The following is a 22,774-nucleotide window of genomic DNA, read 5'->3' as shown; positions in this document are numbered from 1 at the left end:
TTTCATTTTCCCATAGGAAATGTTCTTATTTAAATGCGTTGTGAATGCATAAGCTTAACGCACAATTTCATAAATATACAAAGTATACACACTCTATTTTAATAAATTTAAGCTTGCGACTGATTCATATATTATTTCCGAAGTTGTAAATGAAAACAGATAAATACTTACATATGGAAGTATGGTTGCTAAGGTCAGACATTTTTTACTCTCTGTAATTTGCTGCTGGTCATTGAACGGTATGGGCAGTTTATGTGTTTTATACACAACATAATTCAAAAAGGCTGAAGACACACTACAAGGTGTACTAACCTTAAGCCCAAAAGAACCCTGAACGGTCACATAGAGAACACGACACCATATACGTGCAGTATGTCGAGATATCATATGATATGATTTGTACAATACCTTCTATGATAATATTTATAGGTAATTTCAATGCCAGACTAAATACTAACCAATCATTTACTAGAGATAAATAATTCATGACATTTTAAAAGATTTTAGCTTGTGTGAATATGTAACCATTATGTATGGGTTCCACAGATACATATGTTTCATAAGGCAGCAATTCCCGCTCAACGATTGACTATATATGCTTACCTTATGAACATGTTGATTTGATAATGCTTTGTGAAATTGCTACGGATCATTGTTTGAACGTGTCAAAGCACCTGCCTATTTTATGTTGTGTTTATACTGAAGTATTGTTGTATGGTTGTAATATTCACAATGCAAAGGTAATTGGCGTAAACTGGCGGAAAGTATAAAAAAGGAAATATAAGTGCAACTTGACAGGAATCTTAATGATATTCAGTGCAAGGAACTTTGTAAAGATGATCTTGATAATGCTTACAGCATTTTTTTGCGAGCAATTGGTTAAATACGCTAATTACTCATTACCAAGAAAACCCTATTGTTCCTGGATATTTACTAGATAAAAAAGAAGAAAAATATGGTTACTATTACCCAACACAAAGGCGGAATAAAGCGAAAATATTGAACCTTGCAGTTATCGCGCTATTTTCTTGTCGCCCTCTATATTATAAATTTACGAAGCTATGGTATTAGAAGGATGCGGAAATAAATTCTTTGACAACCTAAGTTAACAGCAAGGTGGATTTCAAAAGGGAGTTGCATGCATTATGACATCGTTTTCCTTCCGCGAAAGCCTACAATTTTCCAAAACAAATTCGTCAAATGGTTTGACCATGCGTGGCACCTTGGGTGAGTTACCCATAAGAACGCTGTTTTGAACTTGGACCTGCCAAGTTCACCGAAGGTGACAATTATACTGGGACTAATAACGGACAAAAACTTTCATCAAAACAAGCAATGCGTAAGGCGTGTAATACATTAAGAGGAACGTACTTTGGTGTGATAAATTATGTGCTATATATGAAAAATGTGAACCCTCTGACATTGAGAACAATACATTCAGCAATACCAAAAAACAAAACAAAACATGAAACATAAAATTACTATTTGTCGAGTGAAATATTACACCTGCGCACATGTTTGGGATGCGTTATTTGATATAAGTCAAACGTTGTTTTTACAAATGTTAAACATAATTAGCAACAAACAGATTTAGTCCATTTTAAAAATTGCTAATGGCAACAATGGTAGAAGTTTATATATTCATGTAAAATGCAATAATCAATTGTATCACTTTTGTAATTAATCTTTTGTATATTTATTAAAGTCTTTCAATCCAACTTGGAGGAAAACAATATATATTTTATATATCTTTTTTAATATATCTTTTGTGTACAAATGAATGTATCTTCAAACCATATGACTTCCTTTTTTGCTTTCGTCGGTAGATTAAAAGATACGCATTTCGTTCCGTATGAAATATGTTATCACATCAAATGATGTATAGAATTGTGAAGATTTGTAATAATATAAGGACCCTCGACGATATTTTACAAACATAGAAAATCATTCATATTGTGTGTGCGGGTTTAGAAATAACAATTGTTTAATATTCGATTTAGTGAGAAATATGGAAGGAACAGTACTTGCTTAAACAGTGAGTATTTTTACAGTGCGTGTGTGCTATTTTTAGCTAACCAGAGCACGAAATGCTCAAGGTAAGCTATTGTGATCGATCGCTGTCCGTCGTCCGTCCGTCAGTCCGTCCGTCCGTCTGTCCGCACACACGAGTGTGTATATATTGAGTACTTATTCCTTCATTACTTATAGAAGATCAATTTGTTGGGTAGCCCTTGTTGGGTAGGGTTAGTTAGGGTTAGAGGGCTTTAGTGGGTATATTTTTATAGTGGAAGTAATGGTAAAGTACCTAACAATATATTGTAGGTTGATATGTGAGAACGTCCGTCCGTCCATCCGTCAACAATTGCTTAAAAAACATCTCCTCTGAAACTAACTGGCCAAATTCAATGAAACGTCAGAGGAAGCTTCCTTCGGTGACCCTCTCCAGAAATACAACAAGAGGTCACGATTGATCAACAACAACAACAACAACAACAGAATGGCCAACTTCCTGTTTTGCTTTAAAAACCATCTCCTCTGAAACTACCAGGCCAAAGTCAATAAAACTTCACAGAAAGTTTCTGAAACTAAGAGTCCAAATTAAATGAAACTTTACAGGAAGCTTCCTTGGGTGACCCTCTACAAAAGTAAAACAGGGGCCACGATTGATCAAAAACAATAACAACAGCAACAACAACAAAATGGCTGACTTCCTGTTTTGCTTTAAAAAAACCGTCTTCTTTAAAAATACTAATCCAAAGTCAATGAAACTTCACATGAAGCTTTTTTGGGTGACACTCTACAAAAATACAACAAGGGGTTACGATTGATCAAAAACAACAACAACAACAACAACAAAATGACTGACTTCTCTAAAACTACTAGTCCAAATTCAAATAATCTTTACAGAAAGCTTCTATGAGTGACACTCTACAAGAAATACAACAAGGGTTCATGATTGATCAACAACAACAACAACAAAATGGCCGACTTCCTGTTTAGCTTTAATAAAAAAACATCTCCTCTGAAACTACCTGTCCAAAATGAATGAAACTTTACAGGAAGCTTCCTTGGGTGCCCCTCTACAAAAATACAACAAGGGCTTACGATTGATCAACAGCAACAACAACAACAGCAACAACAACAAAATTGGTGACTTCCTTTTTTGCTTTAAAAAATATCTCCTCTGAAACTACCAGTCCAAATTAAATGAAACATTACAGGAAGCTTCCTTGGGTGATCCTCTATAAAAATTCAACAAGGGGTCACAACTGATCAACAACAATAACAACAGCAATAACATCGAAATGGCCAACTTCTTGTTTTGCTTGAAATAGCATCTTCTCTAAAATTGCCAGTCCAAATTCAATTAAACTTTCCAAGAACCTTCCTTGGTTGACCTTCTACGAAAATCCAACAAGGGGTCACAATTGATCAACAACAACAACAACAAAATGGCCGACTTCCTGTTTTTTTAAAAAAAAAAACATCTACTCTGAAACTAACAAGCCAAATTAAATGAAACTTTACAGGAAAATTTCTTGGGTGACCCACTACAAAAATACAACAAGGAGTTACGATTGATCAACAAAAACAATAACAACAACAACAACAACAGCAATAACAGCAATAGCATCTTAATGGCTGACTCCCTTTTTTGCTTTTAAAAGCATCACTCCAAATTCAATGAAACTTTACAGAAAGTTTTCTTGAGTAATCCTCTACAAAAATACAACAAGGGGTTACGATTGATCAACAACAGCAACAACAACAACAACAACAACAACAACAACGACAACATCAAAATGGCCAACTTCCTGTTTTGCTTTAAAAAAAACATCTCCTCTAAAACTACCAGTCCAAATTTAATGAAACTTTACAGAAACTGTCCTTGGTAACATTATACAAAAATACAACAAGGGGTCATGATTGATCAACAACAACAACAATCTGGCCAACTTCATGTTTTGCTTTAAAAAACATCTCCTCTGAAACTACCAAGCCAAATTAAATACACTTAACAGGAAGCCTTTTAGCATGACCCTCTACAAAAATACAACAAGGCATTGAGATTAATCAACAACAACAACAACAACAACAAAATGGCCGATTTACAGTTTTGCTTTAAAACAATCTCAGGAACTAACTACCAGGCCAAATTCAATGAAACTTAACACGTATCTTCACTACATGACCTTTACAAATATAAAACAAGGTATTGTCAACAGTTAAGATATGTTTAATTTGCAACATTTTTATTAATGCTTTATCACAGAATTATGACCCTTTGCTTAGGTGAGTGTTTTAGGGCCATCATGGCCCTCTTGTTTTTAATTTGATCGTTAACGATTCCATCAGATTTTAACATCATAATGCTTTTAATTTATATTATCTTTAAATAAATATTTATTTGTTTCTATCGGCGCAAATAGCATCTTTTTTACCGCACGTTGTTTTGAAAATGTTGTCCTTACTGATTCAATAAACAATAGAAATACAATATTAGAAGCATTTACAAGACGTTTTCTTCTGCTACTTTTGCTAGAAGTATTACGGTCCGATGCTTAGCACCGTGGTTTTCAGGTATGGTGTTACAGTGCACATTAAAATAAAGACAAATGTGTAAATTCTTTACAAAATAACATTTATCTAGTTTTTAGTGAGACACTGAGTAGATTATGAGCGACTGACTGCCAGTGAGATATAAGGCCATATAATTACAAAGCTCCTTTAAGCTAGTTCTTGGTGAGACACTAGATAGATAATGAGTGAATGACTAACTGTAAGATATAAGGCCATATCATAACATAATTACTTTAGCCTAGTTCGTGGTGAGACACGCACATACACACGCACATGCACACGCACACACCCAAACAACCACACGCACACACGCGAACTGGCGTTCACACACACACACGCACACACGCACGCATTCACGCATGCACACACTCTTGGTGCATAGATTTACAAACATAAGATCACATGAAACTGTAGAATTTTGACCATTAAATTCCCGGGAGGAGGTAGTAATGTAAGTCTATGGCTAATGGATGGCAAACAGGTGATAACCAGATTTATTAAACAAAAACCTCCTTATTAAGGTGAGGATGTCGTTTGACGGTAAACAGATTTTGGGGTTAAAATCAAACGTCAGTTTTCCGTTTTTAACATGTAAAGACAAGTTAAAAATCAAAGTGACTGAACTTCAATACCAAACTCTTTGGTTTGCCCCAATTTACCGTGTTTTATTTTATTTTACGTATATGGCTGGTATAGATGAAAATGTGTCGGCTCAATAACTTTTAGTCCGTTTAAACAAGGCTACGTGACCACAAAACCTCACTGTTGTGTGTACTTCAACTGCGGATGACTCTGAAAGCGTCAGTGAGTCGGTAGGCAATATGTTTTAAATATTATAACTTTGCAGCGTTTCCCTGAATAATAAAACGAAAACGGTTCGGATCGAAGGAGTTTCACTAAAAAATCGTATCCGACCAATATATGGGCACTTTTGTGATCTAAGACATATTTTATTGCCTTTTTTTCTTTCAACATCGGTATTTACAACAATGAGTGTATACAGTATACAAAACGCAAATGGTGTTCAATGATAGTTTAACGATGATCCTTGTTAGTTCAGTAATGATCATTGTTTGTTCAATGATGACCTTTGTTTGTTCGGAGATGATCAATGTTAGTTCAATGATGATCCTTGTTTATTTAATGATGATTCTTGTTATTTCAATGATGGTCCTTGTTTGTTCAATGATGATCCTTGTTTGTTCAATGTTGATCCTAGTTAGTTCAGAGATGATCCATGTTTGTTCAATAATGATCCTTGTTTGTTTAATGAAGGTCATTGTTTGTTCAATGATGATCCTTGTTTATTTACTGATAATCCTTGTTAGTTCAATGATAATCCTTGTTTTTTCAATGATGATCCTTGTTAGTTTAATGATGATCCTTGTTTGTTCAATGATGATCCTTGTTTAATCAATGATGATCCTTGTTAGTTACATAATGATCATTGTTAGTTCAGTGATGATCATTTTTAGTTCAATGATAATCCTCGATTGTTCAATGATGATCCTTGTTAGTTCAATAATGATCCTTGTTTGTTCAATGATGATCCTTGTTTGTTCAGTGATGATCAATATTAGTTCAATGATGATCCTTGTTTGTTCAATGATTATTCGTGTTAGTTCAATGAAGATTCTTGTTTGTTCAATGATGATCCTTATTTGTTCAATGATGATCCTTGTTTGTTCAATGATGATCCTTATTTGTTCAATGAAGATTCTTGTTTGTTCAATGATGATCCTTATTTGTTCAATGAAGATTCTTGTTTGTTCAATGATGATCCTTATTTGTTCAATGATGATCCTTGTTTGTTCAATGACGATCCTTATTTGTTCAATGATGATCCTTGTGTGTTCAATGATGATCCTTATTTGTTCAATGAAGATTCTTGTTTGTTCAATGATGATCCTTATTTGTTCAATGAAGATCCTTGTTTGTTTAATGATGATTCTTGTTTGTTCAGTGATGATCACAAATATTTTAATTATGTTTATTGTTAACAGCAATTATTGTTAGATCAATGATGATCATTGTTTGCACAATGGTGATCGTTGACAGTTCAATGTTGATCATTGTTACATATATTAAGGTTTTTGTTAATCAATTGTGATCATTTTTAGATCATTGTTTATAAGTGTTAGTTCAATGATGATCATTGTTACTTCAATAATGATCATTTTAATGTTGACAATTGTTAGTCCAAATTTGGTCATTGTTATTTTAATGTGATCGTTGTTAGGTTAATGTATGGTTAGTTATGATTATTTTTAGTTCAATGTTGATCATTGATAGTTCGATATTGATCAATGGACTTAATGTTATTTTATTGCAATGTTTATCTTACCCTACGGAATAAATAAGAGACACCTGTTAGTTCATTGATGTTTATTTTAAGTTCAATGTTGATCATTGTTAGTTCATTGATGTTCATTTTAGTTCAATATTGATCATTGTTAGTTCATTGATGTTCATTTTAGTTCAATGTTGATCATTGTTAGTTCATTGATGTTCATTTTAGTTCAATATTGATCATTGTTAGTTCATTGATGTTCATTTTAGTTCAATATTGATCATTGTTAGTTCATTGATGTTCATTTTAGTTCAATATTGATCATTGTTAGTTCATTGATGTTCATTTTAGTTCAATATTGATCATTGTTAGTTCATTGATGTTCATTTTAGTTCAATGTTGATCATTGTTAGTTCATTGATGTTCATTTTAGTTCAATATTGATCATTGTTAGTTCATTGATGTTCATTTTAGTTCAATATTGATCATTGTTAGTTCATTGATGTTCATTTTAGTTCAATATTGATCATTGTTAGTTCATTGATGTTCATTTTAGTTCAATGTTGATCATTGTTAGTTCATTGATGTTCATTTTAATTCAATATTGATCATTGTTAGTTCATTGATGTTCATTTTAGTTCAATATTGATCATTGTTAGTTCATTGATGTTCATTTTAGTTCAATGTTGATCATTGTTAGTTCATTGATGTTCATTTTAGTTCAATATTGATCATTGTTAGTTCATTGATGTTCATTTTAGTTCAATATTGATCATTGTTAGTTCATTGATGTTCATTTTAGTTCAATATTGATCATTGTTAGTTCATTGATGTTCATTTTAGTTCAATGTTGATCATTGTTAGTTCATTGATGTTCATTTTAGTTCAATATTGATCATTGTTAGTTCATTGATGTTCATTTTAGTTCAATATTGATCATTGTTAGTTCATTGATGTTCATTTTAGTTCAATATTGATCATTGTTAGTTCATTGATGTTCATTTTAGTTCAATATTGATCATTGTTAGTTCATTGATGTTCATTTTAGTTCAATATTGATCATTGTTAGTTCATTGATGTTCATTTTAGTTCAATGTTGATCATTGTTAGTTCATTGATGTTCATTTTAGTTCAATGTTGATCATTGTTAGTTCATTGATGTTCATTTTAGTTCAATATTGATCATTGTTAGTTCATTGATGTTCATTTTAGTTCAATATTGATCATTGTTAGTTCATTGATGTTCATTTTAGTTCAATATTGATCATTGTTAGTTCATTGATGTTCATTTTAGTTCAATATTGATCATTGTTAGTTCATTGATGTTCATTTTAGTTCAATATTGATCATTGTTAGTTCATTGATGTTCATTTTAGTTCAATATTGATCATTGTTAGCTATTGGAAATAATGTTAGGTTCTTGCAAAGTATTTTTTACCCTACAAAATACATAATAGGATAACTTTATAATGTTTGAAATGAAAACAAAAAAAAATGTTGTTTTGATTCTATTATATAAGCCTAATGTATGGGTGTTATAAATCATGATGTACTTCAACATCTGCATATTTGATTCCTATTAACGAATTCAGTGTAAAAGGTTTTACAAATGCTGCAAATAATAAGGCGTGATGTTTTTAGACAAATGGTATATTTAATCAAATTGCATGTATTTGAATGAGTCATCTGAAACAAATTAATATCCAAGCCTTCTATGAACAAAACGTATTATACTAAAACATTCGTTTCTGCCCGTAAGCAGTGAAATCGGAAACTATATCGGCATCTCAATACTTTTAATGATCATTGAATAATCTATTTTGAAGTATGTTAATAGAAGGCGATTAAAACGAGCGAAATATAAAGGATTTGTTCTTTATCATTATTTATTGTGCATTGTATTAGTGAAGTTGCCTTGCCCAGTTTTTTGTGCAGTATTTAATCACATGCTTTTGTGCAATTGTATTGGCACATGAAGTATGTGCTGTATTTGCGAATTTGCATTTGTGAAGTTGTTTTGGCAGGTGTATTTTGTGAAGTTATTTGGCAAATGTATTTGTTCAGTTATGTAGACAATTGTTTTGTGTTGTATTTATGCACATGCTTTTGTGAGTTGCATCGCATGTGAATATCGGCATATTTTGTCTTGCTGTATTTGGGAGAAGATTTTGTGTAGTTTTGTTTGCACGTGTATACTAAATACTTTTGTTTTTGCATATATATTAATTATGTTTTTTCAGTTATTTTCGTATGGTATTTTGTGCAGCATTTTGGCTATGTTTTTGTGTATTCATTTAACTTGCTTTATGCATTCACAAAAAAATTCTCATCCATCTAAACTGTAACTTGAGAGCGCAATCAATTGCGGTAAGATATCAATACAAACACGTCACCCAACGGTGGAAGTGTTCATACAATAGTGTGGTTGTGCTATTGACTGGAGACTGCAGTGCAATCATTAATTGTAAACCGAGCTCGTGTATGATTCGCATAATGAGAAATTAATATATAAAGATAAGTTTACTTTGATATCAACATTGGATTTTACAGGGATGCCTTCATAATTGGAAGATTTGGTAAATACTGTTTCATTTCTTTGATAAACATGTAAAGTCAAAAGAATGCATCAACATTAAAAACTCATACATATATGTTAAAATTAAAATTTGGTAAAACTCTTTATAGACATGTATTAATATTTAAAATAAACGACGTAAATCATGATGTTGACAAGGCAAATTTCATCAAGATTTTCGGGCATAGTGTTAAAGAAACGAAAATGTATAAGTGAAAAAAACATATAAGAAACATGGGAGCCTTTTATGCTCTTTTTTAATATGGCACGTTAACATGTGTAATACGACTATAAATATTTCGGATAATTCATTGGAAATTCGTGTTAAAAATCTCAAAATGCATCATTGACAATGCAGCCATGAGCTCGAGCACTTGATGTTCGAGTACTGCTCAAATAACAATAGCTATTGGCGACTTTTATTCCTGGAGGCGAGTAGAAGATTGAATAGACCGATGTATGACTTACTTAATACGATATAGAGACAGTCATTCATTCTATATACACTTTGCAAAATCGACGAACATTTGATAAGGGTACCGAATGTACAATTATACCCGGACTTTATTATCAACTGTGCTAAATTATGCAATGATTTATTTAACTAAGACCCTTAAGATGCGTGCAGTTCACCAATGACAATGCCACTCAAAATGAGCTAATTCTGAAACAGCTATTTCTATTTCGCTTTATAATACATATTGATTAAATTAATAGGAAACTGTATATTGATTTTAGCCGATACATTATCATTGTTCTTAATCGTCTGTAATATCAGACTTGAGTGCAGCGGCTAAATTATCAAATATAAATGAAACCAACGTTATGTGCTTGAAACAAACTTGTTGCAATTTATGTTACTGTGACTTCCCGTCATTACTGTGTACTATCAAATGTGAAAAGTGTTTGTAAATATTCATTCTTATGAATGTATTACCATATACCATGCACATCTCCGGAAAATTGGGGAATTAAAGCTGTATATATATATATATATATATACCAATAAAGCGTTTATGCATTTAAAGATGTACTCTTACTCCCAAATAAGATTTTCCGCAATTAATACAAATGTTCTAATATACCACGAATGATGAATGAATGTCGAAAACAATGGTTTATACGAAGGACACCGAGTAAATTTTAAAATAAAGGTGCAGAAAACACGGTATTTCTACCTCATTAGACGATAGTAGATCACCGCAAATAGTTTAGCACTCAAATCTTTTAATAAGTGTAAGTGTTCAGCTATTTAAAACAAGGTTATAATCGTGATTTCAGTAATTTTCCGTAATTACATTACTTAGTAGTAAACAGTTTATCACTCAACATTTATGTTTGTTATACATGTGTATGTATTTATTTTGAATAAGAGTGTCACTTTGATATCTTGATACACTTTTGTTTTGTTTTTATCAATATTGCCTACAGTAAAACTGCGATCGCTCGAGGACGCCGGGTCCGAGCTAAAACGTCGAGGGAACCGAACAACCCAAGTTTCAAATTTCCAGTCTGATATGAAATGCATTTCAGTGTATTTTAAGTTTGAAGTCGTCAAACCGTATGTTTACTTCGACACCGATTATGTATTGCGTTTTGGAAATCGCTCATATTCTCAAAGGTTATTTTTACAAACAAAAAACACATAAACAAGCATCATTGAACTATTGCAGTGCATATTATGGCAATAGTCAGATTTAAGTTTCGACAAATTAAGGATTTCTAATTGGCATACTTTTACTGCCTCGCGAAATCGTTGAATCATACAATGGCGTGACAGCGAACAGAGCGTCTGTAGATCACGGTCAGCAACGGCGGTGAATTGAAAGAACCTTCTGACAATCTCAAGAGCATCCATAGCTTTGTCGGCTGTCGTTGGTGGTTGTGGGATGGATACTTCGTTTTCTTAGTTGTCGTCTTCGTTGTCGGAACTGGAGCCGTAGGTGTCCCTTCATGACTCATTTACATTTCTCACAATTAATTTCTCGTATTTGACTTCTCATAAGTATCTTCTCAAATCCCTTTATCAACTAATAGCGGTCATGCGTAAACAGTGTTAAACGGTTTTACACACCTTGGGAAATATGTAAAATTTATGACCTCGAGGGAGAAATAAGGTTTTGTTCATGATTTGTGTATTTGGGACCGGTTATAGCGCTCGACTCTTCGACTTATTTAGGTTCCGATGCAGCTTCAGTATATTTTATATGGAAATAGAAGGAGACATTGTTCGGGACTAAGCACCGCCGGTTCTCAAACGACCGCCTGTTCGAACGACCACAGTTTTACTGTATATACATTTAACATTTTGATACATGTTAGTACGAATTGTTTGATTTTTGTTTATAGGGGAAGTGCTTGAAACTTTGAAATTAAAGCAAAATTAGAAAATCGAAATAAATTCTTAAGAGTTCATAGTCCAAGCTATGAAGTAAAGATGCAACGTATATCTTGAACATAAAAAGGTTCTGAGTTCTACTGCACCTAATCTAAACACGATTTGTAAATGTTCCGTAGATTGTCGAAGTTTTGTGTTTCCTCAATACAGTTAAAAATACAGTTTATATATAACAGAAGTTATACTCATTTATTTATTATAAGTAGTTTCCAGTTTATCAAATTATTTTGGATTTATGGCGTGTTATTGATGTAAAGATTGTCATAAATGACATTGCTTTGAACGGTGATTCACACTTTAACGCCCTTTTAAATTTCTTGCGCCGGTTGTAATACTTGGTTAACCAAAGTCTGTACAAAGTGCCTATTTCTACGTCTAAATGATAAACTTTAATGTGGCCTAGTCTGCGAAAATAGGTCTTGTTGAGGAAAATGACATTTTCAGAATGTTCTATTCTTTAGAAATAAAGTGCTGAAATTTTATGAAATTTGAAGCTGATATATGTTTTATTGCCAGATTTAAGACAAATTTCGTAATTTCACTATAGGTTATAAATTGGTGAGAAGTCAATTAGTGCCAGAAATCGGCCAACAAAATGAGAGCTTCGAGTTGTGTAAACCTTCTCACATTATGGTTACAAGAATTACAGGCTACTATTCCTAGCATAATGAATACATTGAAAGAAAATCAAATTTCAGCATCAAAAAACGAGTTTTCGTTTCGACATGAGTTATACGGTTACAATAGTTACAATGAGTTACAGCAATTTGGAAGAAATGATTTTTTGATGATGTCAAATATCGGGTTACGCCGTTATATTGGCTACAACGAGTTACAATGGTTACATCTAAAATTTTCAAAAATGTTACTTTAAAATCGAGTTTTAAGATCGACATCTGATTAGAGTCATGCGGTTACAACAGTACCAATTAGTAACGTGATTGGTTTTCAAAATTTGAAAGAGTTTTCTTTAAATGTCAAATACCGGGTTACGCGGTTCAAAAGTTTAAAATCAAAAAAGTTTTCGGTTCGACATCTTATCAAAGTTATACGAATACAATAGTTACAATCAGATTGGTTTTTCAAACAAATTGAAAAAAAGTGTTTGATTTTTTGTCTAATATCGAGCTACATTGATTACAACCGGTTACATCGTTTACATCGCATTTTGGAGTATATTGCTAAGTTGTTTCTACAGTATCATTTATGAATAGGCTACAACAAATTCAAGCATAAGTTTAATCTATGATCTATATGTACATGTATTGTGAAACTTTATCTAGTTCGTTGTTCCTGTCATTCATTTCCGATAATAGTAAGCAGTAAGCAATGACCTTTCCAATAATGGGGTAACAATGCATCAACATTAAACATTATCACCAGTGGTTTAATGAACTGACAAACTTATTTGCACTTCAGATACCTTAAAACGGTTCAAATTGGTACATCGTTGTGATCTCTCCCAATGAAACGTCAGGTCGCAGTTAGCTTGTGAAACACTTAGTAGCGTTATTTTAGGAACGTCAGGACGTTAACAATCGATTTTGTGGGCTTGACATATCAAATATTATACCTGAATAATAGGTCCATTTTTCGGTGTTCAGTCCATGAAATGCAATAAATATGTTAAACAAACAATACCATGATGGTGGATCTTTTTGATAGTCATAGGGTATTCTAAGAAACATTAATTCATAAAATATGACAATTACACTTAAGTCACAGAAAAAGCGATTGTATACTGGCAGTACATTACAAAATAACAAGGTACTTTCACTATATAAACTTTTATGACTTAACTAGTTGAAAAGGTATGTTTTTCTTTCCCTGTTTTGCGAAACTTAACCGTCTTAAAGTGTTTGGTGCGGGGAAAATGTGTTGATATGATCAAACACAACGTTGAGATAGCATTACGCCTTATTCAGTATATTTTGCGCGCACAGAATGAAGCTTTGTTATACTTATGTTTTTAAGACACTACTGAATATTCAACGGTGTGTTTTATATAGATGAAGGATGGATTTTGCTCGACAACGAGGTATAACATGCCTATATTTTAATTTTATACTTTAAGCTTGTACTTTTTCCTTTCCCAAAATAGTTCGTGCCCAGTATGTTTTATATTTTATTAAAAATGGACGATTACTTTTCAATTAAACCAATGACTAGCACTGAGATATGTAGGAAATGTCATGCAAAGTTAAAACTAGTCAAAAATAAAAATGAACAATCGAAACAAAGAGATAGAGAAAGAAAGAAACGTGAACTTGCTAAACAGAAAGAACATGCTAGTTATAATGAAACATTGAAAAGGGAACTGAAGAAAAAATGTGAGGAAATGCAAAGGTATAGGGCTAAAAGAAGCAACAGAAAATACATAAAACAATAAATAATAACAAAAACAGTACGGCAAAAAGATGGTTATATCACTAAAGGGGAAGCAAGCAGAAGATAGAAAGCAGAGAGCAGTGTTAAAAACACAAAATTGGCAGTTGAGATTAAAACTTAAAGAAAGTAGCACAAAACAAGGAGAACCCATTAGAAAAGTACAAACTGAAAACAACATTGATCTTCAATGCTAAAATGAAAACAATAAGGACATTCTAGTAGGAACTCAAAATAACACCGTGCTTTGAAGTGCTTTGAACCGAGTCAAAGAGCCCTATCGACCACACTGGCAAAAAGAGCAAGACTGGTAAAAAACTAGCCACATCATCATTATCAACAAATGAGCTACTCAAAGATTATTACTTCTCCAGAATTAAGAGAAATGGCTGTCATTGGAGAATCTGTACTGGAAACTGTATCTTGTCTAAATAGTACACAAGTAGGTCAAAGTCAAAGTACGCAAAAAAGGGAAAAGAAACATGCCAAGAAAACACTAGCCTACTTTGTGAATGAACGTGCAACTAAACTGAAAAAGAAAAGAACATTTCAGATGAATATTCATGCCAAAAACTATAGAAACAATCTCAGTAGCAAAAAGTTTAAACAAAAATCCGGTTAAATGGCACTGGGTAAACGCCAACGACATAGAACATAAACACAAAATTCACAAACAAGAAACATAGAACTCCACAAATAGCACAGTGCATACATACTATATTTAAAAACTAGGTACCTTTATCAAGGATTGTTAGGTACCGCCTTGAAAAGGTCAGTAAATGTAAATTTACTGGGGGTTTTAACAAGTTTATGTCACAAACCTCACTCTCGTCCCAATAATCCTAAATAAAGAAAAAAACACAAAAGGTAAATCTTATCAAAATATGCATTAACTTGAGGAAGTTTTACAATAAAACAAATAAGAATAAACTTATAGGTAAACCCCAAGTACTTCTATGATAAGAGATCCCAACTCTATCTGTAGACAGAGGAAAACAATTCAAAACTCACATTTGATCAAAAACACTGAAAGACAAAATCAATGCTGGTTGAGTAACAGAGTAAGAAAAGCAAAAGCAGGCAAGATAACAGCTGACACAAGAGCTATGGTAAAAGAGTTTTTTATATCAGGAAAAGTAAGCCGCTGTTTTCCAAATAAGGAAGATGTGACAAAAGAATGCCAGCCAAAGTTTATCATGACAGCAACAATAACTGAAGCCCATCAAGCCTTCTTGAAGAAATATCCAGACCAGAAAATAGGCCGAACAACATTTTATCTGTTAAAGCCAAAAAATGTGAGAAAAGTTAGTGAAACAAATAAAAGATGCTGCCTCTGCCAGATCTGCTGCAATGCAGCACTAGTCGCTGAAAGTATCAACAACTTCCTGTTCGGAAAAATACCTAACACAAAGAAATTAACAAAGACTGATACTGAATCTCTTATATCTCTGAATATTCTTTACTTTTTTCTCTATTTTGTTATTATAACATGTAAGTTTTGAACTTGTTAAAGTAAAGATGAAAGTTATGTACAAGAAATATTGTTATTTCTCCAGTTACAAGTTACTTAGCGTTAGGCGTTTAAATGTGTAGTGTCCGCAACATGGCATGTATGTTTCTATGACTTTTGTTACAGTTTAACTGTTGAAAGTTGCTTTCTCCACTTTGTTTCTATTTGTTAAATAGGTGTTTGAATTGTCTCTGGAGGAAGCACATTGGACAGAATGCGTAATTAAGCCATATAATTTTGATTATGTAAAAAGATAGTTTGGTCTGTTCATGATACAATATGCATATATTGATAAACACCAAATGGAAGCTCATGAACTAGGTCTAAAATTTACTGTGGGTTTAAATGTACTTTGAAAATTTAACAAAAACATCTCTTAAATACATATTTTATTTTATTTGTAACAAATACATTTCTGGTGTTCAAACTATAGTGTCCGCAACAAAATAGTGGTATTGATATTCTTTTAATTTCAAATACATGCATAGCTTAACACCTCAAATGTTTGTGTTTGTTTTTGAAGTACACTTTTACAGTTGACATCATGAGTAGCCCAGGTTTACCTGCCTCCTTTTAAAATATCAAATAAATGTAGACTTAAAACTAAAATAAATTGCAAGAAGTAAATAACATCCAGCTAGACAAAATATTCACAAACAATCAATGAACAACCACCAAGTTGGGTTTTATATTTGGCAAATGAATTTCTTTAATGGATTAGACAATTAAAAGTGCTGGTTAATGATTACAGCTGAAAAAATAGATGTATAACAATGTAAGTGTGTAGTGTCCGCAACAGATTGCCCTACTGTGATTGAAAGTATGATAACTTTTTAACTACTCCAGACTGACGAACAAAAATTAAGGAAATTTCGCTCGATACATGTACTAGTTGGCAAATATATATTTTTTCTATTAGGAGATACTTTAATTTTTGCTCTCAAGTGCAACACATCTGCGCAAAAAATACTGAATAAGGCGTTAATGTGTTGTCAACATCCATTTTTAAACATAAACATTGTTGTTGTTGTCATCGTTTTTGTTGTTGTTGTTGTTGTTGAGCTTAATTATTTAGCACACGCCCTTAAATAGTTGTATTATGGCATGTGTTTCTCAATATGATTGGGTAACTCAATGTAACTAATGTTAATAATCTAATGAGATGTCGACCTAAAACTCGAATTTTGAGTTTGAGCTTTGTGAATTTTCGATGTAACTGATTTTACCGGTTGTAAGCAATGTAACTGCGTAACCCGATATCAGACATTAAAAAACAACACTTTTTCAAAGATTACAAAATCGTTGCGGTTACTCATTGTAACTATTATAACCGTCTAACTCTGATAAGATGTCGACTTAAAAACTCGTTTTTTTTAGATTGAACTTTGAAAAATATCTATGTAACGTATGTAACCGGTTGTAACCAATGTAACCGCGTAATCCGATATTTGACATAGAAAAAACACTTTTCAATATTTCAAAACATTTGCTGTATCTCAATGTAACTATTGTAACTTTGATCCGATGTCGACTTGAAAACTCGATTTTTGTGGTCGAACTTGAAAATATTCGATTTTCAAATGACGTTACATTCACATAAAGTTTCGCACGTTTTTGTTCTAATAAAATTTAATTGATTGTCTTTTAATACACCATTTTAGCATAAAATAATAAGAAATAAAACGGATTCTGGGTATGGTCGCAAAATATTGTACCTCCTGAACGAAAAGAAAATACTTTATTTGTGGCTACGCAACTCATTAAAATATTTTTTTGGTGTTCACTCAGTGAAATGTATTACGATCTTACAATGCACCAAACACTTGGACACCCGGGACATGGTATTTAAAATTATAAAAAATAAAGGGTTTTGAAATTAACTCACCATATTTTTAACGCCATTTCCGCATAACCTTAAGAGGTACTTTCTTGAAGGAAATAAATATCTACGGGGAAGCACTCCTAATTTTTTACGCAACATTTGTTTTTCATCGTCAATTGACCTGCTGATATTAATCCATTTTCCAAACATTAAAAGTTTAATCCAGGATAAGAAATCTAGGCATACTAACATTTTATGAAAAATATATCAAGCTGCATGTAGCAGTAACAAAACAAATAAAGTAACGATGGATGATAATGATATTTTACTAGTTACAATTTAATTTAAACGAAAATGGAATAGTCTTAAAGCAAACACCTCAAAACTGCAAGTTAACCTTGCAAAATCTGGATTTTAAATTCGCGAAGACATGTAAACCTTGGCTGAATAAAACACTGAGACGAGCCAATTCTCCAACATGTTTTGTGTTCGTACCTTTAACAAATACCCAGCAGGCACAACAACGTCCAAACGACATCGTTCTTCCTTACAGTAGTATTCAAATTAGCTCCGGTCAAGGAAAGGTTTACAATGGTCATTGCTCTGGTAATGGTTAAAATATATATGGTTTTGTACAGTACATTATCCTTTATTGTTATACAGCATTGCATGATGTTTAACTAGTAGTGTTCATGTAATGCTCTGGACAAGTAAAACGTATTTTAAATGTATTTCATTGTGATGCTAGTTTTATTAACGTTGTCATACTTTCGATTGTTTCGAGCTAAGTATTGGAATGAGTTACAATTTTGCCAAAGACTTCATGCTGTGCTTGATTTCAAGAAACTTGCATGTTTTTTTTAAATAGCAGCAAAATTGCCTTCTCTGTATATTAGCCTAGGACGATTTCGTATTACTTCTCTTAAAAATAGAATTCGTCTAAAACTATAACGGTACTCATTGACCAAAAAAGCGATGGGTGTAGGATTCGAACCTCCGACCGTGTGTGTATTGTCCTCTTTCAACTGAGCTAACTTATCGACTTCTCAATATTATCTTTCATCTTCTTACCTTTTAAACCAGAGGAATTATGGCCATGCTCTACAAGCTGTGAATACCAGTGCAAGTGTTCAACAACAAACAGCGACACTTTTATTTAAAAACCACTACGGCCACTAAAGATAAGGAGGAAAGGACCGGTTTACCAACGGCGACCAATACAAAAGAGAAAACGAACCAGAACGTATAAATGCAAATACAAGATGATCACTTTGGTTTTATATATACAGATTTTGGTGAGTAATTCTTCAAACATTTGTGAAAGTAATATTTAAATTCTAAAATACAATTTGGCGCATCTTTCTTAAAACCTACAATTATATATCATTTAATATATCCTTTAAGGCATATACTAAAAAATAAATTATTTTTTCAGCGTAAGTTTAAGTGTTAGAGCTGAATATATTTTACATCGACGAAATTCTAAAGAAAACAGCCACTCGAAAAATGAAGCTTATGGTGCTTACTTGATGAACTATATTTCTGTCTTACAGTGAAGCATTTGTCTTATCATTTATCACCACTGTCAAAGACAAAATTCAAGAAATTAAAACTGCTAATTTATATGTTGTATGCATTTAGTGTATCCGAATTAAAGTTCGTTCATAATATTATTAAATTAATGAAAATAAAATTACACTATTACACTAAAATTCACAGCTATTGATAAGGAAGTCATGTCCTTTACATATTGATAAGAGCCCTTTTTCTGTAATAATAAAGACAAATAGTATCCTTTGTTTTTTTTGTTCATGCCGACAATATTATAATAAATGCAAAAACAAATTATATATATATATAAAATACATGCTATATAAATGACGAGCAAGATTGTTGGGAAATACGGTCGAAGCTAAATAGTGATCATTGACGGTTCGATCCACTTTACTTTATTCCTTGCATAGTATGCTTTGAATTTTGGTGAGTTTATACACTTCAGGTTCAGTCTAATCATTATATATACAACAATACTACTTACAATTATAGCTTAATACTTAATGGTTCAGGAAATAGAAGCAATTTAAGTTCATAAATTAAATATGATTTTGAGTTATACTCACTTTTCCAATATAATGATATTTTATCTAAAAAAACTAACATACGTAACTACCGACAGTTCCTATGATTGACATTGAATGTTGATAGGTCTGAGAGCGTAGAACACATACCTTCATAAGAGGGGCTAGGGGGTTGCCCTTTATAATCTTCAAAAATTGGGCCATATTGACGACTTAATTGTAAATTCATGTCATTTCCTTACTATCATTTATGCTAGCTTTCTTGTTTTTTTTGTGATTCTGAATTCAACTGTTCTATCATAAGACTTCGACATAACAGGCTTCGGTGCCCGGAACCAAGCCCATCAAAAAGGTTGACACCCTCATTTGTTGGTCATCAAACACAACACAAATTAAAGCTCCATAAGAATTATTCATGAAGCAAGTAAGAAATGCCTGGCAGGCAAGTACAATGTTCCATTGATACGTAATGATCGCTTCGAATAGTGCGTGTAAATATAACTTATTTGAATAAAAAAAAAATTTGTTATTCCAGACTATGGCAATTGCTTTGAGCCCCCATTACAAAAGCGTCAGTGAAAAGACCAGCTCATCTGAAAGTAAGTTATAACAAATTATTTTTATTCTTCTTGAGTAGCTCTATCAAGTTGATTGAAGAACATGGGTACCTGATACATGACATCAGAAACAGTTGGCTTGATTTTGAAATGATCGCACAAAAGTGTTACCCTGCAGAGAAAACAGCGTAAAGAACACAATATAATTGCTGTATATTTTATTTTAGGATACAATTCTTGACAGAATAAGTTAGAAAAACTGATTTAGTTAGAAAGCTGATTATTAAATATTTGATTTCCTTGTGACCCTCACCGACAATGATGGCCAATTCCCGATAAAAGTGTTAAGTCATGTGTCCGATTGCAGTCATTTGTACAACACAGAATGTGGCTTTAAAAGTACAATCGGTAGGATTTTCTATTTCCCTCATAGTTATGTCTGAATCCTAGCTGAAAGCATCCATTCAACTCATTCTTTAGACTTTTTATTTTCTTGTTAATGGAAAGTTCTTGAACACAGTTAGGCATGAAATCCTCGTCCCGTAATATCTTTACGATAATAATTTTGATGGTTACAAATCTCTGAAACTATTTTTTTCTTGTGTCTATGTTTATACAATTTCATATAATACGGAATATTACCAGGATTATGCAATAAATAACAAGTCTAAAACAGCATCCGGATTAAGTTTGCAAATCCAGAATTTTTGCAAACTTATTTTCTTTGTTTTTCACCCAATGATTTTTATTTTTGAAATTTGTTCTGTAATACTAATGAGAGATATTTTTTGTTTCCTGAAATTTGATTTAGAAATGTTTTTTTTCATTTAAAGTAAAGTTTGCCAATGGGATTCCCATTGAAAAATGGCCTTCCCATTGGAAAGTGTTTTTTCCAATTGGAAAATCAGCCCAACATTTTTTGTTGGAAAATTCTCCCACATTTTCAAAAAAAAATGAGTGATAAATAACAATTATTATCATCAATGGTTAAAATGTTAACTTGAAAAGGTGCTTTTATAGTACTATTTATCATTTTTGTAAAAATAATTCCCGTCGACCAATTTTTCCAATTGGAATTTTCCCATGGTTCGATATGGGAAAAATCAGGAAATTGGAAAACTCCAATTGGAATCTTCCAATTGGAAACATTGGCAATGGGCTTAATCCAATTGGAGCTTCTGGCAATCAATTTTAATGGGAAATATTTCCACTTTCCTAAACATCTTTAAAGAATATCTATTTATTTATTTAGGAATATATTTTAAGTTTTTTTTTTATTGAATTACTTTTCAAAGACTTCAACCCCTACCTGTTAGGACTTTTTAACCTCTATATCAAAGACTTTTCAACCCCTATTTGAATTGTTTTAATAACCATATTAAAGACTTTTCAACCCCTATTATTTGATTATGAGCTGGTCCAAGCTAAACACCATAAAAAAGCATGGAAGGCTATTTAGAATGACAACATTCATCATGTGCCCATGAAATGCCTACCCCAAACACGTAGAATTGGAGTTGGAGTATAATATGTTTTAGAAACGTATCGAACTGTATAAAAAAATATATGGCTAGTGAATTTTGCATTACAAAATAAACGATATTGGTAATGCCATAGTGTCACTTTACTACATAGTAGTATATATAAGCAAGTCATCCTACAAGATAGCAGAGAAGCAAAAACACACGTATGATAACATAGAATCAGCTTGTATAATGGAGTTTACAAATTTTCAGTAAAACAATTTGTACTTGTAAGCTAGCTGACGATTGTAAAAAAAACACTTTGTCATTCTTAAAGGGAATCGCACCTTGTTGGCACCAAATAATCATTTTCAAGGTAATGTGTCTGAAATAATTAGTTAACTCTTTGATACCGAAATTGCAGAACAAAATACAATGAAAGTATGAAAATAAAGTCGGGTTTTAATCGGGGCCGAACAAAAAATAGCATGACCACTCAGCAAAAGGGACTCGTACATAATTTATTGGATATTTTCTCATTTATCCCTTGAAAGCAACACCTGATAATGTCAATTAACAAATCACGATTCAGCCTTTTGCTGAACTGCGTTAGCAACGGTTTTGGAAATCGTTGACTTCAAAGGAGGTATTTTAGCATATTAACATTTGTTGGAGGGTTCCAGTTGTCAGTATCTTAGTTTTAACACTCCTGATGGTTTGATACACTTTATTTCGTATTTAAAATAATCTGCAAAAAAACACATTTTACAAACCATGAGCGAGTCACTATAACTTATACAATAAACTCATACCTGGTTGAGCTTTTTTGAGGTAGTACATGCACCAAAAATGCCAACACATAGGAGGGGGGACCCTCCCCCACCCCTCCCCCAATGTCGTCCAAGTTAACTTTTCATTTCAAGATACAGGGGATACAGGGTAGTCATGAAAAAAGCCCAGAATGGACCAGTTTGGACTAGAAATTGTAAAGAGCCAAAGTTAAAGTCAAAAGGTTATGCCTTACCTGACACTCCCTCCAATGTCCATCCTGGAACCGCCCCTGAAATGTGCGTTCATTGAGTTTATTTCTGAGTTTGTGAAGGTCTGTGCCCATG

The 22,774-nt window shown here is 32.5% G+C and overlaps 1 protein-coding gene across 2 annotated transcripts in view; it reads left to right on the top strand.

The window, feature by feature from the left end:
• Nucleotides 1–1,847: 1,847 nt before the first annotated feature.
• Nucleotides 1,848–22,774, top strand: part of LOC128222522 (uncharacterized) — a 51,801-nt gene continuing 30,874 nt past the window's right edge. The window contains exons 1-3 of one of the 2 annotated variants that reach the window (XM_052931565.1): nt 1,848–2,035; nt 18,645–18,856; nt 20,175–20,238. In XM_052931565.1, the coding sequence (XP_052787525.1) occupies nt 18,824–18,856; nt 20,175–20,238 (97 nt within the window). In that variant the 5' untranslated portion in view covers nt 1,848–2,035; nt 18,645–18,823. Of the gene's footprint in view, nt 2,036–9,308; nt 9,448–18,644; nt 18,857–20,174; nt 20,239–22,774 lie in introns of those variants that run through there. The other variant, XM_052931567.1, reaches the window with a different exon arrangement.

Source organism: Mya arenaria, chromosome 16 (assembly GCF_026914265.1).
Source record: "Mya arenaria isolate MELC-2E11 chromosome 16, ASM2691426v1".
Lineage (NCBI taxonomy): Eukaryota > Metazoa > Mollusca > Bivalvia > Myida > Myidae > Mya > Mya arenaria.
This window is presented reverse-complemented; position numbering and strand designations above follow the sequence as displayed.